Here is a 24,638-nt window from a genome sequence, read left to right on the forward strand (position 1 = left end):
TTACAGTAAAAATAATCAAAATCATTTACTAATAAAAACAACAATATAATAAAAAAAAAAAAGTAAAATAAAAACTCTTAATAAAAACAAATAAGCCTAATTTTAAAGGACGGAATCAGTTCCACGTAAAATATACGAAACAAGAGAGCTAAAAGTATGAAAATAACAAAAATGGAAAAAAAAACCTAAAGTTTTTGTACCTAAAGAAAAAAAGCGAAATTTTTCGTCTTCCATCAGAATTGAACCCCGGAAATTTTTCAAGGCAAGTGAGTGGATTACCTCTAGATTATGCATACTGGCCATTACTGGCGATTTTTTTATCGAGTAGAAGCTGCATTTTTTTTTTTTTTTTTTTTTTTTTTTTTTTTTTTATTTTATTACTTTTCATTTAGGATAGGAGTAAGTACCTACTAAGTAGGTAATCCTTTCAACAACACCTCATGTCCCCAAAGGTATTATCCCACCATGCCTTTTTCACCGAAATCTTAGCCAGTTAGATTTCGGGAAGATAAGACCTCCAGTGTTACAGGTCTAACCACTAAAAAAAATAAAATAATAATAATAATAAAAATGTACCTCGGTAAATCGGTACCGCTTTCGCATTACTTCAAGGCACATTCTTTTACATCCATGCCTATCCAAGAACGGAAAAGTCTGGTTAGAAAATTTCCGCCCTGGCCGGGATTCGAACTTGGCACCTCCAGGTTGAGAGTCAGTGCTCTTGACCACTCGGCGACAAAGATGGACTCCTCTATTGCTAAAATATTAATAATGAAAAAATCTCAGCCATCTTCTTCCTCATCTCTACTCACGTAACAGCTGGTCGCCTTCGGGTCACAATTCTCATACGCCTCCAAGTTTCCCTGGCGGCCATTAATGACGTCACTACCTACACTGAGGTCTAGATTGACGCATGCGCACCGGAAAGATTCTGCGCCCGCCTGATAGAGTTTGCGCGGTACGCCCGTCCAGTCGCGCTCAATGCCGCCACTGAAAAAAAAAAAAAAAAATGAGAGAGAAAAAGACTCATTCAAAAAGTTGTGGCGGTTGTTCAAATAAAAATTTTCTGTTTGTCCGATTTTTGACCTTTGAAAGGTTTTTATCGCGTGATTTTTTTTTTCTCAATTTGTAATGACAAACGTTTTATATTTTTTTAATCTTTAACACACTCTGATTTGTAGGATTTCTGTTGAAATAAGGATAAAAATACGAGAGAAATTTCTAGGGTCCTCATTTTATAAATTTTCTTATCAGCTTGTACCAACATAGGTAAAATACGATTTATTTTGAGGGGGACATGAAAAAGAACAGGTAATTTTACAGAAAGAATTCCATGATTCACTAAAATTTAATTGGCCCTTGAAAAAATGTTCCAATTTGCGTCACACTAAGGTCCGTGAAGAAAAACCTACTACACCTTTTCACGTCATCAAGAGATAATCGCTTATCACGGGAACGAAAGTGATAAGGTGTGATAACAGGTCATGTGAAGTGACAATGTGGTGTGAACTGTGCCCTCTAGATTTTACTTTGACATGTGAACAAGTGGAAAAAATCTAACCCAAACTTTTGCTTCTGACTTTTTAATGGGTTTGATAGAGGGAACAGTAAGTAATTGCTAAGGTCGTATCGAAGAAAAGGAAGACAGGATAGGAGAAAGCCAGCCGTTCCGAGAACGAACCTTATCCGTTCAGGATAAAATCCGCCCCGGGCGGTATACTTACAGTACAGAATTTTTCATACCTACACCAGTCTGATTGCAAAAAATCATTTCAAATCTCAAGAGACACATGTTTTGTTATTTTTGGCATGATAATGACATACAAAACTCTCGCATGTAATAATTTAATACACATCATCAATCATCATATATATGGTGATATCATATCAGCTAGCAGAAATAGCACGTTGTATCAGTTCTCAATAGATCACTGAAGTTAAGCAATGTTGCGTGTGGTTAGTATCCGGATGGGTGACTATCTGGGCAACGCGTGCTGCTGGCTTTTCCCGGTCTCACTCAGGCTGGGTGAGGTTAATATGAGAAGGCAGGTAGCTCTCGCCACAGAGGCGAGTTGGCATACGTAAGTGCCTACGTGCAACATACCTACTTCAGTTTTTTTTTTTTTTTTTTTTTTTAATAAAATTTGATAAAAAAGAAAATTCCACGTAGAATTTTCACTGGTGAACGTTGATTGTTGATTCAAAAAAAAAATCAAAAACTGTTGATTCTTTTTTGTTTACACAAATTTTTGATAAAATCATGTTGACCAACCGCAAAAACAAACAAGATAAAGGAGTCGACCACAGATTCCTGAGTCGACTCATTCAAAAAGTTGTGGCGGTTGTTCAAATAGAAATTTTCTGTTTGTTTGATTTTTGACCTTTGAAAGGTTTTTATCGCGTGATTTTTTTTCTCAATTTGTAATGACAAACGTTTAATATTTTTTTAATCTTTAACACACTCTGATTTGTAGGATTTCTGTTGAAATAAGGATAAAAATACGAGAGAAATTTCTAGGGTCCTCATTTTATAAATTTTCTTATCAGCTTGTACCAATATAGGTAAATACGATTTATTTTGAGGGGGGGATGAAAAAGGACAGGTAATTTTACAGACAGAATTCCAAGATTCACTAAATTTAATTGGCCCTTGAAAAAATGTTCCAATTTGCGTCACACTAAGGTCCGTGAAGAAAAACCTACTACACCTTTTCACGTCATCATTTTTATTTAATTAATTATAATTACTTCATTTATGCCTCTTTTTTAATTTGATTGCCTATTTTTGCCTCTTTTTTCATTTAATTACCTATTTTTTCCACTTAAATTCAATTAATTTCCTCGAGTAGGAGTGTCCTTTGGCATTTTTTGTCCCTGATTACAATCTAAATGGGACTGTATGGAGAGATGGTTTTGATAACGGCCTCTGGAGGCGGTTTTCGGCCCGAGTATATAAAGGCCGAGCACACACCTCAGACCATCAGCATTTGCAGTTAATTCGCTCTAAGAACACTCTTGTGTGAAACTGTTCTTTTGAAAAAGTAAATTTTCGGTGACTTCTTACTCTCTCTAGTTGAATTTAAAGTTCAATTTTAAATTGAAACTTTCGTTTTTTAAAAGCTTTTTCTTCGAATTCACTCAATTTTAAAGCTCTCGCGCTTTTACCCCTCTTTTTTGAATCCAGTTTACACACCGAGTCAATTTTTGGTAAGTTTTTTTTATTCTATTTTTCTTTTCACGTCTTTGTGTTGTACCTTTTACTAAGATACTCGTTACATATAACATATGTATGTACAAAATACTCGTGGATCATATTTTTGATAGGTACTGAGTTACTAAGCTTTTTCTGCACCTATTTTTCACTTTCCGTGTCCTTGATAAAGTATCTCATGATGTTGAAAGGATCGGGGTTGAAAACCTCCTTTGGACGCCCAGAAATAATATCTGGGCTCCTTATTCCCTGTCCCAAGACTCCCAAGTGTATAAATTACAGATCTTTTTGAAAGTGAAAATGCAAGTTTCTGTTTGCAAAGGTTCATACCTAGGGTTCATAACCAAGGGTATAAAGGTTCGAGTCCCAGCAAGGAGAGAAAATATTGAGTCAGTGGAAGGCCATTAAATGGCAAAATTACAAATTACCTACAAATTTTGCAAGACTTTTTTACTTTTTTTAGTGATTCTAATCTTATCAGTAATCAGACTGTAAAATCTAATTTCATTGCCAAATTCGTTCATAGGGATTCACCCAAGTAAGCGCAACTGATCTATTGGCAACCTTCAAAGCGTTCTAATATTACCATTATGATTCAAATCATAAGTCATGAATTACCATTATAATTATAATAAAGTACATGTAAATTATGAGGGAGAGGGAAAAAAAAGGCTGGATTCAAAAGAAGGTGACGAAAGTCGTCAAAGGGGACGGATCAGAAAGGCTGACGCAACTTGATGGTCGAATTAAGTCACAACTTGTTATTTGCCCTCGAGTCGACCAGGTGACAACAGCATGACTATAATGACTACTTGCCTATTATCAATTTATTCATCTCTATAGGTATTATTTTCGGACAACGGTCGTCGAAAAAGTGGACTTTGAATCAGGACTGGCAAAAGGGGTTACACTTGAGCTTCATAAGGACAATCGAGGAGAGCTGGCCCACCAGTTTTCTTTGACAGACCTCCTTTTCTAAAATAAGAGGTTTGGCAAAGTGAACTGGTAAGGGAAAGGTCTTATCGAGGGAGGAAGGTCTTATCGAGGGAGGAAGGTCCTATCGTCCCGAGATCGAATACAGAAGAAGGATGAAATAGAAGGCCAGCCGTTCCTAGAAAGAGCCTTACAGAACTGAGATCAAAATCTCTAATATGGTATTTGCTCTCAGCTACACTTTGTTTTTATAATAAGGTAACTAGGCTGGCCAACTCCTTTGGTACTGAAAATGTTCAGAGTTTAAACTTTGAATTAACTTCGTTCATTCAGTCCCGGTTTTCCTAACCGTGTTTTTAGGTAATCAGCATCATCATCAAACGGAATGACTGTTTTACGAGTGAATGCCCTTCGCACTCAACCTTTACTATTTCTTCAGCAAGGGAAATCTTAGGCTGGTCTACTTACTCCCTGTTTAAAATTCGCCAGCTAGCAGCTAGACTGATCTGATCTATATACTTCCTGTTTAAATGGTCATATGTTGGACTATTTAAAATTTCAATACGTTCGGCGTTATACGTACGTACATACCTAGGTACTTACTGGTACCTACTACATATGATAAAAAGAAATTACAATTCAATTAATATGTATACCTACAGGTATTCCATCGAACCACAACTTGCGAAAGATTAGTACAGTAGAGAAGTACCTACTTAGTAAAGTATTAAGTACCTACTTAGAGGTCAATGAAATTAATCAAACCTCAGCACTTACTTTATACCTATGCTTGGAGTATTCCCTTATCAAACTTCAGAGATTACTTATCTAGGGACATAAGTATCTACTTAACTTACCGGCCTATATCTATTTATCTACATTTATAAGAGAATAAGTACCTACGAGTATGTCTTGTACTTACACCTACCTATCTAAGTACTCATATTTATTAAAAAAAAAAGAATCAGGTAGGTACTACCTAGCTACATACCTACAAAGTTATTTCTACCGTAGAGAGATTAGCCTAGCTAGTTCGGAGGGTAGCACGCCCGCCTAGTAAGCTCTAGGTCGAGGGTTCGATTCCCACCGGGGGCGAACTTTATCCTAAACAGATAAGGGTCGGTCTCGGAACGGCTGGCTTTCTCCTATCCTGTCTTCCTTCTCTCTTGGATTTCGGGACGGTAAGACCTCAGCAGTTACAGATCCCTCCATCAAAAACCTCTTCTTTAAATAAATCCTTTTTCTTAACCATAGAAAAGAAAATATATAAAAGAGGTAGGTAAGTAGGTACTTAAAACTACAATTAGTTGATTACTAATTAGAGTTTAGAATAGTCTGTTAGTCTTTGTATCGTGTCAAAGTATCTTGGATTGTTTTGATTCTTCAGTAGGTACCTAATTGCTTCCTGTTGAAATTTGATTAAAAATACCTACTCTCGGCTAATCTACTTTTAGTATATTCGGTTATGTGTAGGTATTTTTGAAAAATAAACGTCATATTTGACGAAAATAAGAGTCATATTTCACGAAAAATAAACGTCATAAAGTCATATTTTTAGAGTCATATTTTAAGAAAAATAAACGTCATATTTGAAGGACTCTGCTTATGATTCATATTTCCTATTCTGTTATCCGAGACCTGACCTGGACTTGAAATGGGATTTAGTCACAGCCATTTTTTTTTTAGCTCTAAGGAAAACCAGCCCACTTAGCTAGAAAGGGAACACACTTAAATTTCAAATGCTAGGCTATGAGGTAATTATGAAGTCATGTCCATGGAAAAGAAAAGCTCCTTTTTGTATCCAACCTAACCCTATAATAACACTAATAACTGCTCTAATTGTGAAAACTCCTTCTTGCATTTAACCTAACCCTATAATAACACTGGTCACTGCTTGTTTATGCCAGTTCCTTTGGTAGCAAAATATTCCACTGACGTGACTTCTGCACAAGTACCGGTTATGAATTTGATTCCAACCTGGGGCAAACTTTGTCCTTAACCGATATGGTTCATTCTTGGAACAGCTAGGTGGAAAATAAACGTGAAAAATGATTGGCCCAGTACCACTATTTCTATTTATTTATTTTTTAAAACTTACATTGATACAGTTGGAGTTGACACCCATTTTGTCCTTATCGGAATGGTCCTCTGGTCCCAAAGATAGTCCAAGAATAGTTTAGGATCACTCGGTGGATCTTGCCGTAAAAAAACACAAAATTAAAACCGATAAAACCACAGATTGATTGATTTCTCTTCGAATTTGTTAACAGTCCAGTCCGTGAAAGTGATTGAACACAAATCGAGCTAATCGTTGTTATTACTTTGAAAGTAAATTTGTTTCTGAAGTTGAAAGTTGAATAACCGATTACCTACTGATAACTGATTGCTGAATGAAAGGAATAAAACTCTGTAGGTCTGTAGCTGTAGGATGAGTGAGATTCCTTGGATAGAAAACAAGACGCAAGAGAGATGACGAAATCGACAAAACAAACAAACTTACGTCGGTCGTTTACGTACAATATGCTCTGTAGGACAAATAACTATTTTTTAAAAAGATTAAAAGAAACGCACGAGAAATATTAAAAAAAAATTAAAATTTGATAAAAAAGAAAATTCCACGTAGAATTTTCACTGGTGAACGTTGATTGTTGATTCAAAAAAATCAAAAACTGTTGATTCTTTTTTGTTTACACAAATTTTTGATAAAATCATGTTGACCAACCGCAAAAACAAACAAGATAAAGGAGTCGACCACAGATTCCTGAAGGTCTGTTTTTCATTCCGACGTGGGTGTGATGCGAACCCGACGCGTGTTTTTCATTCCACTTCCCCTACTTTAGCGTCAACGCTGCGCGTTGGTGATCCATTGGCATTGAAAAATCTTCCGATTAAATGACCTGTGGAAGGTAAAATTAAATATTTATTGAAGATGTCTTTCTTTTGATGTTTTCATCTAGGGACCCCATAAAATTACTTCCTCTCTGGCCATTTTATTCTTTTTTACCTACTTATTTTTAGGTTTAGGTACAAAATGAACTTTGCTTATTAGATAAATGAGAAATACCTGGAGCATTTTAGGGCTAAAAATAAAATGCCCATCAATTTTTTTATTCAAGACTTTGTAAATTTGTTTTTTGTTCAGGAAAGTGTGAAAAAAAAAGTAAATTTCTCACCTTTATACACATAATTTGTCCGATAGAAATCCAGCCAGTTGTTCAACTCAATGGCTTCAGTTCCACTTATATCGTCAATATCTTCCGTGAGGCCTTCATCGGTAAAATTACCACTTACAAAAGCTCTCGTTCCATCTCTTCCAACAAAACAATGGTAAGTTTCACCCTTCTTGTAGTAATTTTTGCCTAAAATACAGAGTAAAAAGTTAGATAAGTCACGTCATCATAGACCACTGTGGTACCTGTGTGACGTAACTTTGGCTACAAAATTTATTTTAAAGGCCAATAAAACAACATAATCAAAGATGTTAATGAACTTTTAATGCATTTAACCACGCTACCACTCAATATAATACCTATTACCTACGTACCCATTTGTGGCTTTTACGTAATCAGATAGTCCATTTTCTACTGTTTTCTCTTTGATTTCAGACGTATTGTTTATAACTCCCTCTCATCTTCATCATGCAGAACCTCATTGTAATCACGGCCGTCATTTTTAGATAAGTTATGGACTGAATGAGTATGATAATTTATCTATTTATAGTTAAATGGTCTTGGAAGTTTTTCTGCCCCAGTGGTTTAGTGGGCAAGACACTTGCATGGTAATCAGGAGGGAGTGGGCTCAATCCCAACCAATGTATGGATTTTTCTCAACATTATTTCAGAATTTGACTTCTGGATCACCATTCCCTAATTAACTGACAAAAATGATCAAAGCTCACCTTTAGTTACATCAAACACATGCCCCAGTATGACTAGATACAGCTTATTACCACGCTACCACTCAATATAATACCTATTCCCTACGTACCTATTTGTGGCTTTTACGTAATCAGATAGTCCATTTTCTAACCAATCTGTTTTCTCTTTGATTTCAGACGTATTGTTTATAACTCCCTCTCATCTTCATCATGCAGAACCTCATTGTAATCACGGCCGTCATTTAGCAGTCGCACGTCTACGTTTCCAATGTGAGAAGGGCTTATCAGTAAATAAGCCAGCCCAGCAACCTCCGTGCCCGAGTGGTTATCACACTAGGCCTGCACACCGGAGATCCCAGGTTCGATTTCCGACAATCAATTTTTTTTCGGGACTTACAGCATTCATTTTTTTTTTTTTTTACTCTGTGCTTAGAATACAGGGTGCAGTGGTGCATTCAGCCTTGTGAGGAAAACTGAGTAGCTCATTTAAAATCAATAGTGACTAGTGATGGGATTGAATGGTTCAAACTCTAGGCTAAGGTCTATGGTTGCTGTTGTGAACAAGCACTTAGAATAGAATATACCTTGTTTATCCTGCCAGAATGAGACCAAAGTCTCTTACCTCTTGGTTGAGCACCACACTCTGGTTCCTTCATCCTGGGACCACACTACATTACACGGGGGATATTTCAACTTCTCCTGTAGAACCTCTTCACTGTCTGCCTCAGCTTCTTTCAGTTTGAGTTGAAATTCGTGCCAGTGTCTTGTTGGTGATCCATTGGTATTGAAAAATCTTCCGATTAAATGACCTGTGGAAGGTAAAATTAAATATTTATTGAAGATGTCTTTATTTTGATGTTTTCATCTAGGGACCCCATAAAATTACTTCCTCTCTGGCCATTTTATTCTTTTTTACCTATTTATTTTTAGGTTTAGGTACAAAATGAACTTTGCTTATTAGATAAATGAGAAATACCTGGAGCATTTTAGGGCTAAAAATAAAATGCCGCCGTCATTTGCCAGCTCATGGCCTCAATTAGCGCCCTCCAAGTCCTGGTAGCTCTGAGCAAGGAGCGACTCAAACTGGCCTCCCTAGTGGCCGAAAACAAGGCTCAGATGTGCAAGGCCGTTGAAGGTGAGTTTAAGTGGTCTCGGCCTCCGAAGTCAGAAGGAAGGAGGTCTTGGGGATATTCCACGAAAAACCTCTTACCTTACTGGCGCGAAAAAAGGATCAATTACTACGGCTGACTATTTAATTTAGTACCTAAGACTTTGATTTTTATATTTATTCATTATTTTGTGGGGCGTTAATGGCGGCAATTCTATAACAACGAAGGTCTTATCGTTCAGAAATCGAAGAGAGGACAGGATGGGAGGAAGCCTTATCTCTTTGGGATAAAGTCCGCCCTTCGCGTTACCCTCCAAGACAGACGCGCTACCCTCCATAACAGACGCGCTACTCTCCAAGCTAATAAGGCTGGTATATTTCCGGTTTTCATTGAGTTAAAGGCGTTAAACCAGTCTATAAATAGCTTGGAGGGTAGAGCGTCTGCCCTTTAAGTGCTAGGTCGTGGGTTCGATTCCTGTCCGGGCCGGAATTTATCCTAAACAGATAATGTTCGTTCTCGGACAACAAGCGTTAAACTTTCACTGGGCTTTAAACAATTTTTCGTGTCCAAAAAAATATTCTTGCTTTATTACCCCTCACTGTCCTCTGTTCCCAGATCCGGACCGCGAGAAAGAGATCCTCCAGGTCATAGTCAAGACAGCTAAGGACCAATACGGCCTCGACTTTTTTTTTTTTGTTCAGGAAAGTTTGAAAAAAAAAAAGTAAATTTCTCACCTTCATAAACATAATTCGTCCGATAGAAATCCAGCCAGTTGTTCAACTCAATGGCTTCAGTTCCACTTATATCGTCAATATCTTCTGTGAGGCCTTCATCAGTAAAATTACCACTTACAAAAGCTCTTGTTCCATCTCTTCCAACAAAACAATGGTAAGTTTCACCCTTCTTGTAGTAATTTTTGCCTAAAATACAGAGTAAAAAATTAGATAAGTTATGGACTGAATGAGTATGAGAATTTATCTATTTAAATTTAGCCTTGCTATAGTTAAATGGTCTTGGAAGTTTTTCTGCCCCAGTGGTTTAGTGGGCAAGACACTTGCGTGGTAATCAGGAGGGAGTGGGCTCAATCCCAGCCAATGTATGGATTTTTCTCAACATTATTTGAGAATTTGACTTCTGGATCAAGATTTAGTGCCCTTGACAACTTAACCATTCCCTAATTAACTGACAAAAATGATCAAAGCTCACCTTTAGTTACATCAAACACATGCCCCAGTATGACTAGATACAGCTTATCTTCTGTCACATACTTGGCAATTTCTTCTTTACTAAACATGGACAACTTTTCCCTGTCAATGTCTTCAAACTCATAGTTGTTTTGCTCAGTGTGCAAATTAGAACTACTCGGCAAGTAATGAAACTTCACATAGTACACTCCAGTGGCTATCAAACACATTAATATTGCTCCTTTAAGAAACATTTTTAATTTTTACCCCTCGTCTAAAGCTCAGACAATAAGGTCTGAGAATTTGGTTGACTTAAGCAGTGGATTTTTTTAATCATACTATGCAATATTTGGAGTTTAAACTTGTGGGTCTTGACACTTGGCAGTTGTGTGGGATGGATATTTCCTGAAAACCAAGAAAATTTACTTTAGAATTTTCTCCCATTTAAATACAATTTGCTAAACTAAAAGAGAATGATACCGTAATGATAATTGAATGAAAATGCCCGTCACAAATGTTGTTCCTCAATTAATACTTGTTGAATTTTATGACTTGCCTTGGACTTTACCCACCAACCTCCAGATCCAAAAGTCACTATGCTAATGCTACACCATTGAGGTAAATACACTTGCTTAGTATTAGTGTAGCTGCTGGGACTAAGTCACAAAAGATCAACAGTGGATTTCACCAATACTTTGTTCAGCCCCTAGAAGGCCTGTTAACCTAACAACCTGTTGAGAATAGGCTGTTGAGGGCTAAAAAGAAGGTGAAAGACACCCCTAATCAGGTTGCAGTGACATGGGGTTTAAATAGCCAATGAACCTACTAGTAGTAGTAGTATACAGGGTGGTTCGTGATTTGCGAACCACGCTTATATCTCAGAAACGGCTGGGAATTAAGGAATGAAATAAACGGCATCCGTAGAACCATTCTTCAAGGCCCAGATGGAGGCCAACAAGCTCCTTCAGTATGGAATCCTAATGGAGGCCAACAAGAAGAACAAACGCCCCGACCCCATCATCAACCTGAACCAGGTGAATACCCAGTCTAACATCTAGAGCTCTTTTTTTTTTCAGTAATCTTTAGTTCACAAGATTGATAGAGGGAACTGTAGATTCTTAAAAGCCTAACCCATCCTTTAGGGCTCTTTGCCCCTACATCAGCTAAGCCTCGGATTCGGCTTTTCGTGTGAGGAGGGAACTGGAACAACGGAGGTCTAATCGTCCCAAAAGCGAAGAGCTGAATAGGAGAAAGTCAGCCGTTCCGAGAACGAACGTTCTGTTCGGAGTGTTTAGGATGTTCTAGTTAGTTTGTAAGGTAGCGCATCTGCCTAGCAAACGCTAGGTTGCGGGTACGATTCCCGTTTGTACACAAAAAGCCTACTGTGATGCTTAGGTGTAGGGGCCAACAGCCCTATATAAAAGTTGGGCTAAGCGATTCCCGTTTCCGCCCAGTGCAAGCTTTATCCTAAACAGGTAAGGTTCGTTCTCGGAATAAGACCTCCGTTGTTACAATTCTCTCTATCAAACCTCGTTCTTTTTAAGCTTAGAAAAAAGGTCGACCAAAGCAGTTATACAATGACCCATCCTAAAGAAAAGCAAATATTAAAAATATTAATCCCCCATTCTGTCTCATTCTCAGGTCCGCGTCAAGGTTGACGAGCTAAACCACGAAATCCTGAAGAACCTGAAGGATGTCCAGAAGGAGATGGCTGAGGGCAAATGTATCGAAGCCGTCAACACGGCCCTGGAAAAGGAGCTTACACAGACGCAGGACTTCCTGTACAAGGCGGCCCTGATTCGGGCCATGAGCTCACTGGTGGATATATGCCAGGAGAAACAAAAGGTTGCTCAGGGCAAGGCGTAAATGGGGCGGTAGCCTTTTAAAACGTTAGATTTTCTGATGGTCAGGACCACTTCAAAATACATCCTTAAAAATCTCTTATTTCAAGTTTAACTTTTGGATTAAGCAATCTAATGATGGATTTCACCAACCTTCTTTAGCCCCTAACAGCCTGTTAGCTTAACAGCCCTTAAGGCTATATAACATATATTCTATGTCTCATACAAATATTTAAATTTGTACCTATGATGCAAAATTACAAATAGGATAAATGAATATTATGAATGCAAAAATCAAAACTGTTATGAAACTGATATTTTAGGAAGTACCTATCTAAAATGAAAATGAAAAAATGCGATATATTTTTTTTACAGTAAAAATAATCAAAATCATTTACTAATAAAAACAACAATATAAAAAAAGTAAAATAAAAACTCTTGATAAAAACAAATAAGCCTAATTTTAAAGGACGGAATCAGTTCCACGTAAAATATACGAAACAAGAGAGCTAAAAGTATGAAAATAACACGTCAATGTCTTCAAACTCATAGTTGTTTTGCTCAGTGTGCAAATTAGAACTACTTGGCAAGTAATGGAACTTTACATAGTACACTCCAGTGGCGAACAAACATATTAATATTGCTCCTTTAAGAAACATTTTTAATTTTTACCCCTCGTCTAAAGCTCGGACAATAAGGTCTGAGAATTTGGTTGACTTAAGCAGTGGATTTTTTTAATCATACTATGCAATGTTTGGAGTTTAAACTTGTGGGTCTCGACACTTGGCAGTTGTGTGGGATGGATATTTCCTGAAAGCAAAGAAAATTTACTTAAGATTTTTCTCTCATTTAAATACAATTTGCTAAGATAAAAGAATGATACCGTAATGACAATTGAATGAAAATTCCCGTCACATATATTGTTCCTCAATTAATACTTGTTGAATTTTATGACTTGCCTTGGACTTTAACCACCAACCTCCAGATCCAAAAATCACTATGCTAATGCTACACCATTGAGGTAAATACACTTGCTTAGTATTAGTGTAGCTGCTGGGACCAAGTCACAAAGGATCAACAGTGGATTTCACCAATACTTTGTTCAGCCCCTAGAAAGGCCTGTTGACCTAACAACCTGTTGAGAATAGGCTCTTGAGGGCTAAAAAGAAGGTGAAAGACACCCCTAATCGGGTCACAGTGACGTGGGGTTTAAATAGCCAATGATCCTACTTTTCTGAGTACTTTTGCCTATACAGTGCACAGAGAAGAAAGGATAGAAATACTTACAAGTCTGTTTCGTAATATACTAATGGACAGGTTATTGGGGAACATAAATGTCGAAAAACTCAGAAACGCAAAAATTTCTCTCCCTCTTTTATTTTATGAACTTACTTTTTCAGCAATTTCAGCTCCCCAAAAGAAAACCACTTTTTTCTCTTATCAAATTTGAAATTTAGCGCTATGCGTTTCGAAATTTTTAGGCGTATTTTAAATTTGTTGATTTGGCATGTGCGCTTTATTTTAACGCGCATCATTCCACGAAGCGCTGCTCTTCACATTTTAAAAAATATAGAATAAAAAATAAAAAACAATAATTAATTTTAAAGTTGATGTTGACTCCCCTAAAACAAATTTATTTTAAATTTTGAGCAAATATAAAAAAAAACAGCCAAATCTTTTTAAAAACAGTGAAACGGCAGTGGACCAGTGGAAAAAATTTGTGGAACGGGGCCCTAAAAAACACGCTCATTTTTTTTTTTACCCAAAATACGCTTCACGCAAAAAGTAAAAAAAATTCGTTTGGCGAGTGGTACTCAACTTTTGTTTTTCAGATTTTCAGAAGTCATTATCTGGAAAGTTCTGCATTTTGTGATAAGCAGTTTCATTATTTTAGCTCCTCTGTACTTACAAGAAGGATTCCTGAAAGTGCTCTACTAAATTATCAGTTATTTTACCTTTTAAATCAGTCCAAATTTCGTAAAGTACCAAGTGAAATCAAGGTAAGCTTTCAATTTCAAAGTCCGTTGGGTGGGGGGAGTTAAGGCTATACAAATCAAATGGAACTTGACAGGTCTTCTAAGGACTGAAAAAATATTGGTGAAATCCCCTCTAAGTATTGATTCAAAATTTATAGCCAATCAGATCGATTAATCTATAAGGCTATACAAATCAAATGGAACTTAACAGGTCTTCTAAGGACTGAAAAAATATTGGTGAAATCCCCTCTAAGTATTGATTCAAAATTTATAGCCAATCAGATCGATTAATCTAAGAGTTAATCTTAAACCAAGTTTAAAACGACACTGTGGTCCTGACCATTACTGACACAATATTCCATGACTTTTAGTTTTAAGTTTAGTTTAATTTGTTTCTTTTTTAAGAACTCAATCGTTCCCAGAAAGAACTTAAACCAAGTTTAAAACGACACTGTGGTCCTGGCCATTACTGACACAATATTCCATGACTTTTAGTTTTAAGTTTAGTTTAATTTGTTTCTTTTTTAAGAACTCAATCGTTCCCAGAAAGAAGGGCCTATGTTAGAAGCAAAAATAACATGGGCCCTTTTTCGTGAGAACGATTCAATTGTTCAATTCGATTTGATGCTGGAAAGAAAGAGTTTGGTTAAAGTTAAACGATTGCATTGAGCAATGTGACTGATTGAAAAAAAAAATAAAATCAATCAACCAGATTGCTCAATCAAATCGTTTGACGGATTAAGCAATCTGATTGAGTGGTTTCAAATATTTTAGCCAATCAGATTGCTTGCTTAATCGTTTAACCAAGTTCAAACTTTGATTGTGGCACCAGGAATCATCTAAGCTTTATTCCCTTTCCTCCAACAAGTCGAATTCATATTGATCAGGAATGAAACATTGTAAATAATGAATAAAATCAATCAACCAGATTGCTCAATCAAATCGTTTGATGGATTAAGCAATCTGATTGAGTGGTTTCAAATATTTTAGCCAATCAGATTGCTTGCTTAATTGTTTAACCAAGTTCAAACTTTGGTTGTGGCACCAGGAATCATCTAAGCTTTATTCCCTTTCCTCCAACAAGTCGAATTCATATTGATCAGGAATGAAACATTGTAAATAATTCCTCTACCCTTGTAAATAACTTGCCTTTGTTTATTTTATTTTATACACAAATTTTAGCTGTTAGTTATATTCTATACAAAATGTTCCCTTTTTTACACGAAAAAAAATATATCAAAAATAAAATAAAAAGATTGAAAAATTATATTTAAAATTAATTCCCGACATTTACATTTTGATAATAAAATTTAACTTGTTATGCAACCTTACGTTCCAGTTCAAGAGTCGGTTTTCTAATAATTTTAATTAGAACGTCATAATAAATCCAAGAAAACTTCAAATTTGTGCCTGAAATCTGCTTTCTTGTGTAAGTTTCTTTTGGCCTTCATTGCACATAGGGGTGCAATAGTCTGACTAGGTATCTACATTCTAGAATTTTAGATAGTAGTAGGTAGATAGCCTTACCTGTGGATATATTGAAGCCCCTTATCTCTTGATAGTGTTTGTGTTCTACTTAGGTGTTAGTCAAACCGTAGGAAATTTGTTTTGATGGATGGGCAAATAAATTGTGAAAGGGAAAAAACAAGATGTTAAAGATGATCAAGACCTTGTTACTAACTGACTCATAGGTTGATGTCGACAGTCTCTTGAATTTGATTTTGAGTTGTGTGCAAATTGAGATATAAAAAATGTTAAAATATGGCCAAACATGGGTAATATGGAGACTGTCAACATGAAAGTGTTAATAGTGGTTACGATTAACTGTCAGTATAATGGCACTCCTTGTTCTTAGCAGAGAGTGTATTGAAGCCCCTTATCTCTTGATAGTGTTTGTGTTCTACTTAGGTGTTAGTCAAACCATAGGAAATTTGTTTTGATGGATGAGCAAATAATTTTCATGTGGAAAAAATTGGATGTTAAAGATGATCAAGACCTTGTTACTAACTGACTCATAGGTTGATGTCAACAGTCTCTTGAATTTGATTTTGAGTTGTGTGCAAGTTGAGATATAAAAAATGTTAAAATATGGCCAAATGTAATATGGAGACTGTCAACATGAAAGTGTTAATAGTGGTTACGATTAACTGTCAGTATAATGGCACTCCTTGTTCTTAGCAGAGAGTCCAAGCAATGGCTTGTTATAGTATAATTATTATAAGGTACTTGTGCAGAAGTCACATCCGTGGAATATTGCTACCAAAGGAATTGGCACAAACAAGCAGTGACCAGTGTTATTATACTTATTATAGGGTTAGGTTAAATGCAAGAAGGAGTTTTCACACTTAGAGCAGTGATTAGTGTTATTATAGGGTTAGGTTGAATACAAAAAGGAGCTTTTATTTTCCATGGATGTGACTTCTGCATAATTACCTATAATAATAACAACCAATAATTGTTCCCTTCTCTTAAGTTAAGTGCCCACAGGCAATAAAATTGCACTTTCTGTGTAAAAACACAGAGCAAGTCTGTTGTACAGGATAAGGTTTATTTCACACACATATTGTTTCATTTGGTTCGGTTTGTTACCTATCATATCATTTTCAGTCTATTCCAAGTGTGTAACAATCAGGTTTTAATTTGGACAGAATTGGATCAAAAACAAACCGATAACAAACCAAACTAAATGAAAACTTATGTGATGTGAAACTAGCCCCATTTGCTCAATATTGCCAAGCCTTCCTAATTAAGTACCAAGTGAGCATTGACAGTAAGGAAACGTAATAATTAGCCCAGATAGTTCACACTTCACAGTAAAAAGGAAGACAGTCAAAGTGATAAAAAAAAAAAAAAAAAAAAAAAAAACTCATGTACCTACTTATCTGAATTGACTCGAGGAGTCATTATCTCTCTAACATATGAGTAATATACTTGTGCAAAATATTTGGGACAGGTTTGATCTTCAAGCCATTTCTCTCCAACATATGAGTAATATACTTGTGCAAAATATTTGGGACAGGTTTGATCTTCAGTCCTTAAATGACAGCCATTTCTGAATGTTAAAATTATTTCTGACCATTTTGTTCTACCAGCTAAAAGCTCATTTTGGTCTCTTTGAGATATTGTCTTTTTTTTCTGGTCAGCCCCATTTTCAATTGAAATTTTGTTGACATTTAAAAAAATTCTGGAGTTTTTTTTTATGTGAGTGTATATCTAGTAAGTAATATTAACTGTTGAGTAAACATTTCTGTACAGTACTGTCCAAGTGTGAAACAATCAGGTTTTAATTTGGACAGAATTGGATCAAAAACAAACCGATAACAAACCAAACTGAATGAAAACTTATGTGATGTGAAACTAGCCCCATTTGCTCAATATTGCCAAGCCTTCCTGATTAAGTACCAAGTGAACATTGACAGTAAGGAAACATAATAATTAGCCCAGATATTTCACAGTAAAAAGGAAGACAGTCAAAGTGATAAAAAAATAATAATAATAAAAAAAAACTCATGTACCTACTTATCTGAATTGACTCGAGGAGTCATTATCTCTCTAACATATGAGTAATATACTTGTGCAAAATATTTGGGACAGGTTTGATCTTCAGTCCTTAAATGACAGCCATTTTGGGATGTTAAAATTATTTCTGACCATTTTGTTCTACCAGCTAAAAGCTCATTTTGGTCTCTTTAAGATATTGTCTTTTTTTTCTGGTCAGCCCCATTTTCAATTGAAATATTGTTGACATTTAAAAGAATTCAAATTCTGATTTTTTTTTTTTTTTTTTTTTTGTGGGTGTATTTTTAGAAAGAAATATTAACTGTTAAATAAACATCCCCTTTGTATTTTTTTTTTTTTTTTTTTTATGTGAGTGTATATCTAGTAAGTAATATTAACTGTTGAATAAACATCTCCGTATCAGGTCTATTATTTAATGAGTCATTTCATTTTAATAAGTTTTGTCCTTGAACAAACTGTAACTACTTTTTTTTTCTCAGTTGATTCATTTTCCTTGGAGTTTATTCCAGAAAAACCTTTGCACTTCACATAGTATTTCACAAAAGTTGTGATTTCAGATACCTACCTATAATAACCTTAAGCTAAGGGTCCACTTGTATTAAATATTGTGCAAGTACTTAGGGTTGGTTGAATATTACTGACAGCAGAATATGTATATCTCCCTCCTATGAGGTGGTAAAAAGAAGTATAAGAGGCAATAAAAAGGAGTATTCTTCCTTCTATAAGGTGCTCATAGAAGATAGTAGTCTCCCTTTTACAAGGCCATAAATTTCTGGTATTATTTCATTGTCAGTTGTCACTGTTGCCAGTAATAGTGAACTATTAAGCTGTGTCCACACTTAGTCATCCAATGGTTGATCAATGAGTTGAAGAGGTAAATCTATGTTGTCAAGGCAATGTACAGTTTCAGTGGACATCGATTGACAGCATCAACTGCATACCATTATATGATTTTTTTGGCAAAACTTGAGTCATGTTTTTAGGTGAAACAATTAAGTAGGTAGCAGTAGGTCCAAAAACATATGTATAACGGTAAGCAATAATATGTCAATACATAGGATGTCTAACATAAACCTAACCAATAATAGCATTGACTATGTGTGGACACAGCTTTACTGAAAGTTGGATAAATATTGTGCAAGTAGGGTTGGTTTAATATTACTGACAGCAAAATATGTATCTCCCTCCTATAAGGTGGTAAAAAGGAGTATTCTTCCTTCTATAAGGTGCTCATAGAAGATAGTAGTCTCCCTTTTATGAGGCCATAAATTTCTGGTATTATTTCATTGTCAGTTGTCACTGTTGCCAGTAATAGTGAACCATTAAGCTGTGTCCACACTTAGTCATCCAATGGTTGATCAACGAGTTGAAGAGGTAAATCTATGTTGTCAAGGCAATGTACAGTTTCAGTGGACATCAATTGACAGCATCAACTGCATACCGTTATATGATTTTTTTGGCAAAACTTGAGTCATGTTTTTAGGTGAAACAATTAAGTAGGTAGCAGTAGGTCCAAAAATATATGTATAATGGTAAGTAATAATATGTCAATACATAGGATGTCTAACATAAACCTAACCAATAATAGCATTGACTACGTGTGGACACAGCTTTACTGAAAGTTGGTTCACCAGGTTCATAACTATTTTCAACGGGAGATAAACCTCGCACAAGTTCCTTCCATGTGTTTGACTGCTTCTTATCTGTCTTATCTGTTTCTCAGGCATGAGTTGGCAACCAGGAGGACAGCCCGGCTATCCACCCTACGGTCAAGGTTATTATTCTTGTCTTGTTTTTATTATTATCGTTTCCTCATTGTCTTCTTTTTCTTGGCTTTCTTCTATGGCTACAAACAGAGTGGAGTGGTATTGGTAAAAACAGAGTGGAGTGGTATTGGTAAAAACAGAGTGGAGTGGTATTGGTAAAAACAGAGTGGAGTGGTATTGGTATTGTTCGAAGTTAGGGACATCGGCTTTAATAAACGCCCTTGGTCACTGCGACCTGATTAGATCTTTTGTGGCATTCCCTTTATGTGGAGTGGATAGAATAGAATAGAATATACCCTGTTTATCCTGCCAAAATGAGACTGAAAAGTCCCTTTACTCCCGCAGTCTAAACAAGGTCTTATTTTTTTCATTTTTTTTTTTTCTGAATAGAGTGTAAATTAACGGGGGCTACCCATTTGGTTCATGAACTTGGTAGTCTTGGTACACCTACACAATAAAGAATAGATAAAAACCTTGCTTTTTTTAGGAGAAAAAAAAAGCATGTACTTAGAAGGGAATGACAAATTCAAATATCATGGAGATGGGAGAAAACAGATCTATGCTGACAATAGTAACCAGTAACTATGCTGACAATAGTAACCAGTAACTATGCTGATAATAGTGACCATGCTCTCCACTCTTCTCTGTTTTGAGCTTGTGGCAGTTTTCTCCTGAGGTTGTGGTTATGTACCGGGTTAAATTAGGCAAGGTTAAGGTTTGTAAACTAACCTTGTTTTCAAGTTACCACTCATGCCAAACTGTAGAAACAATGTCCTGTCTCAACTAGTCCGAGCTTAACCCAACCCGGTACATAACCACGACCTGAAGCAGCTCTCTCACCCAACCACTAATCTGTTGTTCTATTTTGTACAGTTCTCTCAAACCTCTCTCTTTATCCTCCTTCTCCTCTCTCTATTTCTTTCTTCTTTCCCTCTATCCCTTTATGATTCTCTTGTTCATTGTCCTTAAATAGGTATTATTGCCGTTTGCTTTCTCTCTCTTTTTCTTTTCAACCTTATCCTTTTCTTTCTCCTTCTCTTTCCTCTCATTTTCTTCTTTTGTACAGCCTCCTTCTTCCCCTTTTGCCTCCTCGATCTTTCCCTCCTCTTCCTCTTCCTTTTACTTTTCCTCCTTCTCCTTTATCTCCTCTTCCTCCTTCGTCTCCTACTCTCTCCTCTTCCTTTTTTCTCTCTTTGTCCTTCTCCTGGATTTTCCCGCACGCTATGGTTTATGTTTTGTGTTATGTGTTCATTATTATCTTTATTAAATCTAATAATACAGTAGAACTTCCATATTACGAATTCCAAGGGGGAACGCTGAGTTATTCTGATGACGGACAGACTATGGGTATGCTACGACACAGACCCGTAACGACCAATGTACAAAACGTGTCATGAATTATTATTCTGATGAGGGACACACTATGGGTATGCTACGACACAGACCCGTAAAGTCCAATGTACAAGATGTGTCATGTCTTCAAAATAAAAAACCCTTCAGACCAGCCTAGTTAGCTTGTTTGGCAACGCGTCTGCCTTGTAAACTCTAGGCCGCGGGTTCGATTCCCGCCGGGGCGGATTTTATCCTAAAGAGATAATATTCGTTCTCGGAACGGCTGGCTTTCTCCTATCCTGTCTTCCTTCTCTCTTCGATTTCGGGACGGTAAGACCTTAGCAGTTATTTTAATTGTGATACGAGTGCAATTTGACAGATTTACCCTTCAGAAGATGGATGGATTTTTGAAAATTTGTCAAATCTGTATACCAGGAAAATTTATTTCTTTTGTTCTACTTACAGGTATTTTACGCGGCTGTTATCACGTGCGTGATATGTCTCGCCCTCACCATATTCGCGTTCCAAACCAAGATTGACTTCACCATGAGCTCACATGACATGACGTTAGTGTGTTTATACCTTTATTGTACTCTATATTATGTATTACAGGTATTCTATGCGGCTGTTATCACGTGAGGTGATAGTAGTGTGGTTGTCCTGAACGAAATTACCTACAATATTATGGGAAAACTTTGAATTACATCTTTCTGTCTCCCCATGAGCTCACGTGACGTTAGTGTGTTTATACCTTTATTGTACTCTATATTATGTATTACAGGTATTCTATACGGCTATTATCACGTGAGGTGATAGTAGTGTGGTTGTCCTGAACGAAATTACCTACAATATTATAGGAAAACTTTGAACTACATCTTTCTGTCTCCCCATGAGCTCACGTGACGTGACGTTATGTATTACAGGTATTCTACGCGGCTCTTATCACGTGACGTGATAGTAGTGTAGCTGTCCTGAACGAGATTACCTACAATATTACGGGAAAACTTTGAATTACATCTTTCTGTCTCCCCATGAGCTCACGGTGACGTTATGTATTACAGGTATTCTACGCGGCTGTTATCACGTGCGTGATATGTCTCGCTCTCACCATCTTCGCGTTCCAAACCAAGTTACAGTTCCCTCGTCTGTCGAAACTCTTTAAAAAAAACCTCCAGAACACTTTTTTATACTTATGTACATATTTTACTTTTTTCAACCCTTATAAAGTGTTTGTGATCTGTTCAAGCTACAAAACAGGGACTCCAGGAAAGTTCGTTCTATCGAAGTTCTACTGTAAACACTCATGTTCGTTGTAGATAATGCACTCTCTAACATTTTCAGCTTCCTATCAATACTTTGTTGTCTATTTGATACAATTTGTGAGTCACAGAAGTAGTAGTAATAACAATAATAATTCTTATTTATACTGCTCGCATAGGACTGGAAAGTCCCGTACTATTCGTGTGTGTGATTGTTCTCATGATATTCGGCATAGTGATGATCTTCTTTCACGGCAAAGTGATGACGCTGATTTATGCCTCGCTGGGAGCCATCTTGTTTTCGGTGTATTTGATTTACGACACCCAGCTCATGATTGGCGGTAAGTTACTTACTTAAGTTTACTCAAGTTAAGTTTAGAGTCCATATTTTTCTTTCTTCATTCTTCTTAGAGTGAATATATACTTTCATATTTCTGGCCTCCTAAGAAAGAAGAGCAATATATCCAAATTTTACGATTTTGTGTTTTACATTGATCCCTCTATCAATTGACATGTTTGTAGGATAAAAAAAAAAAAAAAAAAAAAAAAAAAAAAAAAAAAAAAAAAAAAAAAAAAAAAAAGGGGGGGAGATTTTTTTAAAAAAAATTTTTTTAATAAAAAAAAAAAAAAAAAAAACGCATAATTAAGGAGGGCAGATTTACTTACAAACAATGTTTTTAACATGCTCTTGATTCAAGCTCATCGTTAGTTAAATAGGTAATATTATGTGTGAAGGTTGCAAGGTCTTGTAGCCCTTTTAGCTATTTTGCTTTCTCTTTCAATACGAGTGAGTCCCAGGTAAGTTTTAACCATGAGGGAAGAAGGTAAGTGGAAAATGTGTTAATGTTTGTCTGTCTGTCCTACTGCTTTCAAAAGATACTGGGACATTATCAGGAAATTTCGGAAGTTTATCGAATAAATTATTACTTATCTATGTGTTAGTATTTTCACTTGTTCGTCACTTTTGTTATGTTCTTCTTGTCTTCATTCCTCAATGATTTTCTGCTGCCATCCTTTTCTCTTCTTCCTTCCCTCGTTCATTATTTCTTCCATTGTTGGTTCCTTCCTTCTTTCTTCCATCGACTTTCTCCTTCTTACTTTTCTCCTCTTTTGTTGGTAAAAAAACCCTTTTTTTTTCATTTTTAGTCCGTCCTTCCTTTATTATTACAATAGTAATAAAAAGGTATAAGGGACGGACTATTGTTTTTAATTTCTGTTTATGTTGTTGTGTTTGTGCGTCCCCGTCACGCAACTAACTGTCCCCCCAATGTTCTCCTCTCTTCTGCCCCCGCCACCCCTCAGGTAATCACCGGTACTCCATTTCCCCGGAAGAGTACATTTTCGCTTCGCTCAATCTCTATCTGGACGTGATCAACATTTTCCTCTCCATCCTGCAAATCCTCGGCGCTGCCAATTCGGACTAGACCATCCGGGTAACGGCGAGAAATGTATGAGACCACCCAGTAAATTTTTGCCTCTAAAGAAAACCGGGGTTTTTCATCGACGGGTAAAAATGACAAGCAATTTTAACCGGTCTATTTTTTTCAATTTCTTCTCGATCTGTCTTTGGAGGCTTTGGGTGAAAAATCCTTGTAGATATTCTTTTTGGACTTATTTTTCTGGGCTACAAATAAAAATAAAAAAAATCTTGTAAATATTCTTTCTGGGCCAATCTTACCGGGGTTGCAACTTTTTCATTTATTTATTTTTTAAGTTGGACACTGACACAGTCATTATTGGGGGCCATAAATTTTGTTTGAAGGCTTTAATGTCAGAATTCTTTCTTGGTGAGCTCTTTTTGCTCAACCGGGATAACTCTGGGCAATGTCCATATTATTTCTTTTCAAGTGGTATTGATTTCAATGTGGTAGGGGCCGCATGCATCTTGAAAATCTCTTTTTCCAGTCATTTAAAGGGTTAAAAAATTTAATATTTAATAATGAACAAAAACATCATGAAAATAAATTCTCTTGAATGACAATTGCACTTGGCTTTTATGAGGGAAACAATCTTGCACTGATGTAAATTTCTTTGAATGACAGTAGGAGTCCTATTTTGGGTATCGAAATTTTCTAACTAAAATACTTACTTAAAACTGCTTATTAATACATTTATTTTTTACACCGTTAGGGTGATATGCATGCGATTTACACTAACTTTATTAACATGAAGTCTGTAGATTTTATACGGAATAATACCTGGCACAGTAAACAAGGTATCTATCACTATTCTATTCTAACATAATATCTAATCTTAATACAGTGACTGAATCATTTATTTTTGTAGTTATGTTTTCGCATTTGTGAAAAAATTGCACAAGAATTGCCATGCAGAAGGTCCCGGGTTCGAATCCCACCATCGACAAAAAATTGTACTCGTTTTTTCTTATCTGTTTCTCAGGCATGAGTTGGCAACCAGGAGGACAGCCCGGCTATCCACCCTACGGTCAAGGTTATTATTCTTGTCTTGTTAGTATCCACTATTCAATGTTTACCAACTTAAGTAAATAGGATTTACAAAAGATATCTAAAATAAGTAAATTAATTAAGAGTTATAGTCACTTAAATCAAATCAAATGTAACAGAAGAAATTGTGTTTTTTTTTTTTTTTTTTTTTTTTCACCCTTTTTTT

The 24,638-nt window shown here is 36.1% G+C and overlaps 3 protein-coding genes and 2 long non-coding RNA genes across 8 annotated transcripts in view; 3 read left to right on the top strand and 2 right to left on the bottom strand.

The window, feature by feature from the left end:
* Window positions 1-196: 196 nt before the first annotated feature.
* LOC103510962 (neuferricin) lies at window positions 197-15,902 on the bottom strand. Of its 3 annotated transcripts, none has more exons than XM_026824874.1 (6): window positions 15,659-15,902; window positions 12,684-12,965; window positions 10,337-10,437; window positions 9,865-10,050; window positions 8,644-8,830; window positions 197-990 (listed from the first exon to the last, which is right to left on the bottom strand). In XM_026824874.1, the coding sequence occupies exons 2-6, from the start codon at window positions 12,812-12,814 to the stop codon at window positions 783-785; spliced, it is 813 nt and encodes a 270-aa protein (XP_026680675.1). In that variant the 5' UTR covers window positions 12,815-12,965; window positions 15,659-15,902; the 3' UTR covers window positions 197-782. The 3 variants fall into 3 exon arrangements, with proteins under 3 accessions (XP_026680675.1, XP_008473892.1, XP_008473891.1); XM_008475670.3 differs by lacking the exon at window positions 15,659-15,902 and adding an exon at window positions 13,548-13,595; XM_008475669.3 differs by lacking the exon at window positions 15,659-15,902 and adding an exon at window positions 13,443-13,575.
* On the top strand, window positions 2,958-12,244 carry LOC103510960 (monofunctional chorismate mutase-like). 2 transcript variants are annotated; one of them, XM_008475668.3, is made up of 7 exons: window positions 2,958-3,207; window positions 7,750-7,806; window positions 9,030-9,156; window positions 9,746-9,813; window positions 10,331-10,336; window positions 11,232-11,348; window positions 11,956-12,244. In XM_008475668.3, exons 2-7 carry the CDS (start codon window positions 7,783-7,785, stop codon window positions 12,178-12,180), a joined length of 567 nt encoding a protein of 188 aa, XP_008473890.3. In that variant the 5' UTR covers window positions 2,958-3,207; window positions 7,750-7,782; the 3' UTR covers window positions 12,181-12,244. The 2 variants fall into 2 exon arrangements, with proteins under 2 accessions (XP_008473890.3, XP_026680676.1); XM_026824875.1 differs by lacking the exon at window positions 7,750-7,806 and adding an exon at window positions 8,199-8,255.
* LOC103510961 lies at window positions 6,998-8,090 on the bottom strand. Its single transcript, XR_541443.2, has 3 exons — window positions 8,043-8,090; window positions 7,318-7,503; window positions 6,998-7,041 (listed from the first exon to the last, which is right to left on the bottom strand). It is a non-coding gene; the product is annotated as an uncharacterized LOC103510961 (long non-coding RNA).
* On the top strand, window positions 13,897-19,418 carry LOC113468159. The gene is made up of 2 exons (XR_003392011.1): window positions 13,897-14,155; window positions 19,374-19,418. It is a non-coding gene; the product is annotated as an uncharacterized LOC113468159 (long non-coding RNA).
* A 1,327-nt stretch (window positions 19,419-20,745) lies between these two features.
* LOC103510970 (protein lifeguard 1-like) overlaps window positions 20,746-24,638 on the top strand; it is an 8,652-nt gene continuing 4,759 nt past the window's right edge. The window contains exons 1-3 of the mRNA XM_017444799.2: window positions 20,746-20,763; window positions 21,214-21,314; window positions 22,197-22,348. Coding sequence (XP_017300288.1) covers window positions 20,746-20,763; window positions 21,214-21,314; window positions 22,197-22,348 — 271 coding nt within the window. The remainder of the gene's footprint in view (window positions 20,764-21,213; window positions 21,315-22,196; window positions 22,349-24,638) is intronic.

Source organism: Diaphorina citri, unplaced genomic scaffold, assembly GCF_000475195.1.
Source record: "Diaphorina citri unplaced genomic scaffold, Diaci psyllid genome assembly version 1.1 scaffold660, whole genome shotgun sequence".
Classification (NCBI taxonomy): domain Eukaryota; kingdom Metazoa; phylum Arthropoda; class Insecta; order Hemiptera; family Psyllidae; genus Diaphorina; species Diaphorina citri.

Coding starts and splice junctions, on each gene's coding strand:
- LOC103510960 (XM_008475668.3), top strand. CDS start 7,783: ATGCAGAACCTCATTGTAATCACG. Junction 7,807..9,029: donor AGAACCTCATTGTAATCACG/GCCGTCATTTTT, acceptor AAATAAAATGCC/GCCGTCATTTGCCAGCTCAT. Junction 11,349..11,955: donor CCATCATCAACCTGAACCAG/GTGAATACCCAG, acceptor TCTCATTCTCAG/GTCCGCGTCAAGGTTGACGA.
- LOC103510962 (XM_026824874.1), bottom strand. CDS start 12,814: ATGTTTCTTAAAGGAGCAATATTAATATGTTTGTTCGCCACTGGAGTG. Junction 10,051..10,336: donor TGTGTTTGATGTAACTAAAG/GTGAGCTTTGAT, acceptor TCTGTATTTTAG/GCAAAAATTACTACAAGAAG. Junction 991..8,643: donor GTGTGGTGCTCAACCAAGAG/GTAAGAGACTTT, acceptor TTTTTTTTTCAG/TGGCGGCATTGAGCGCGACT.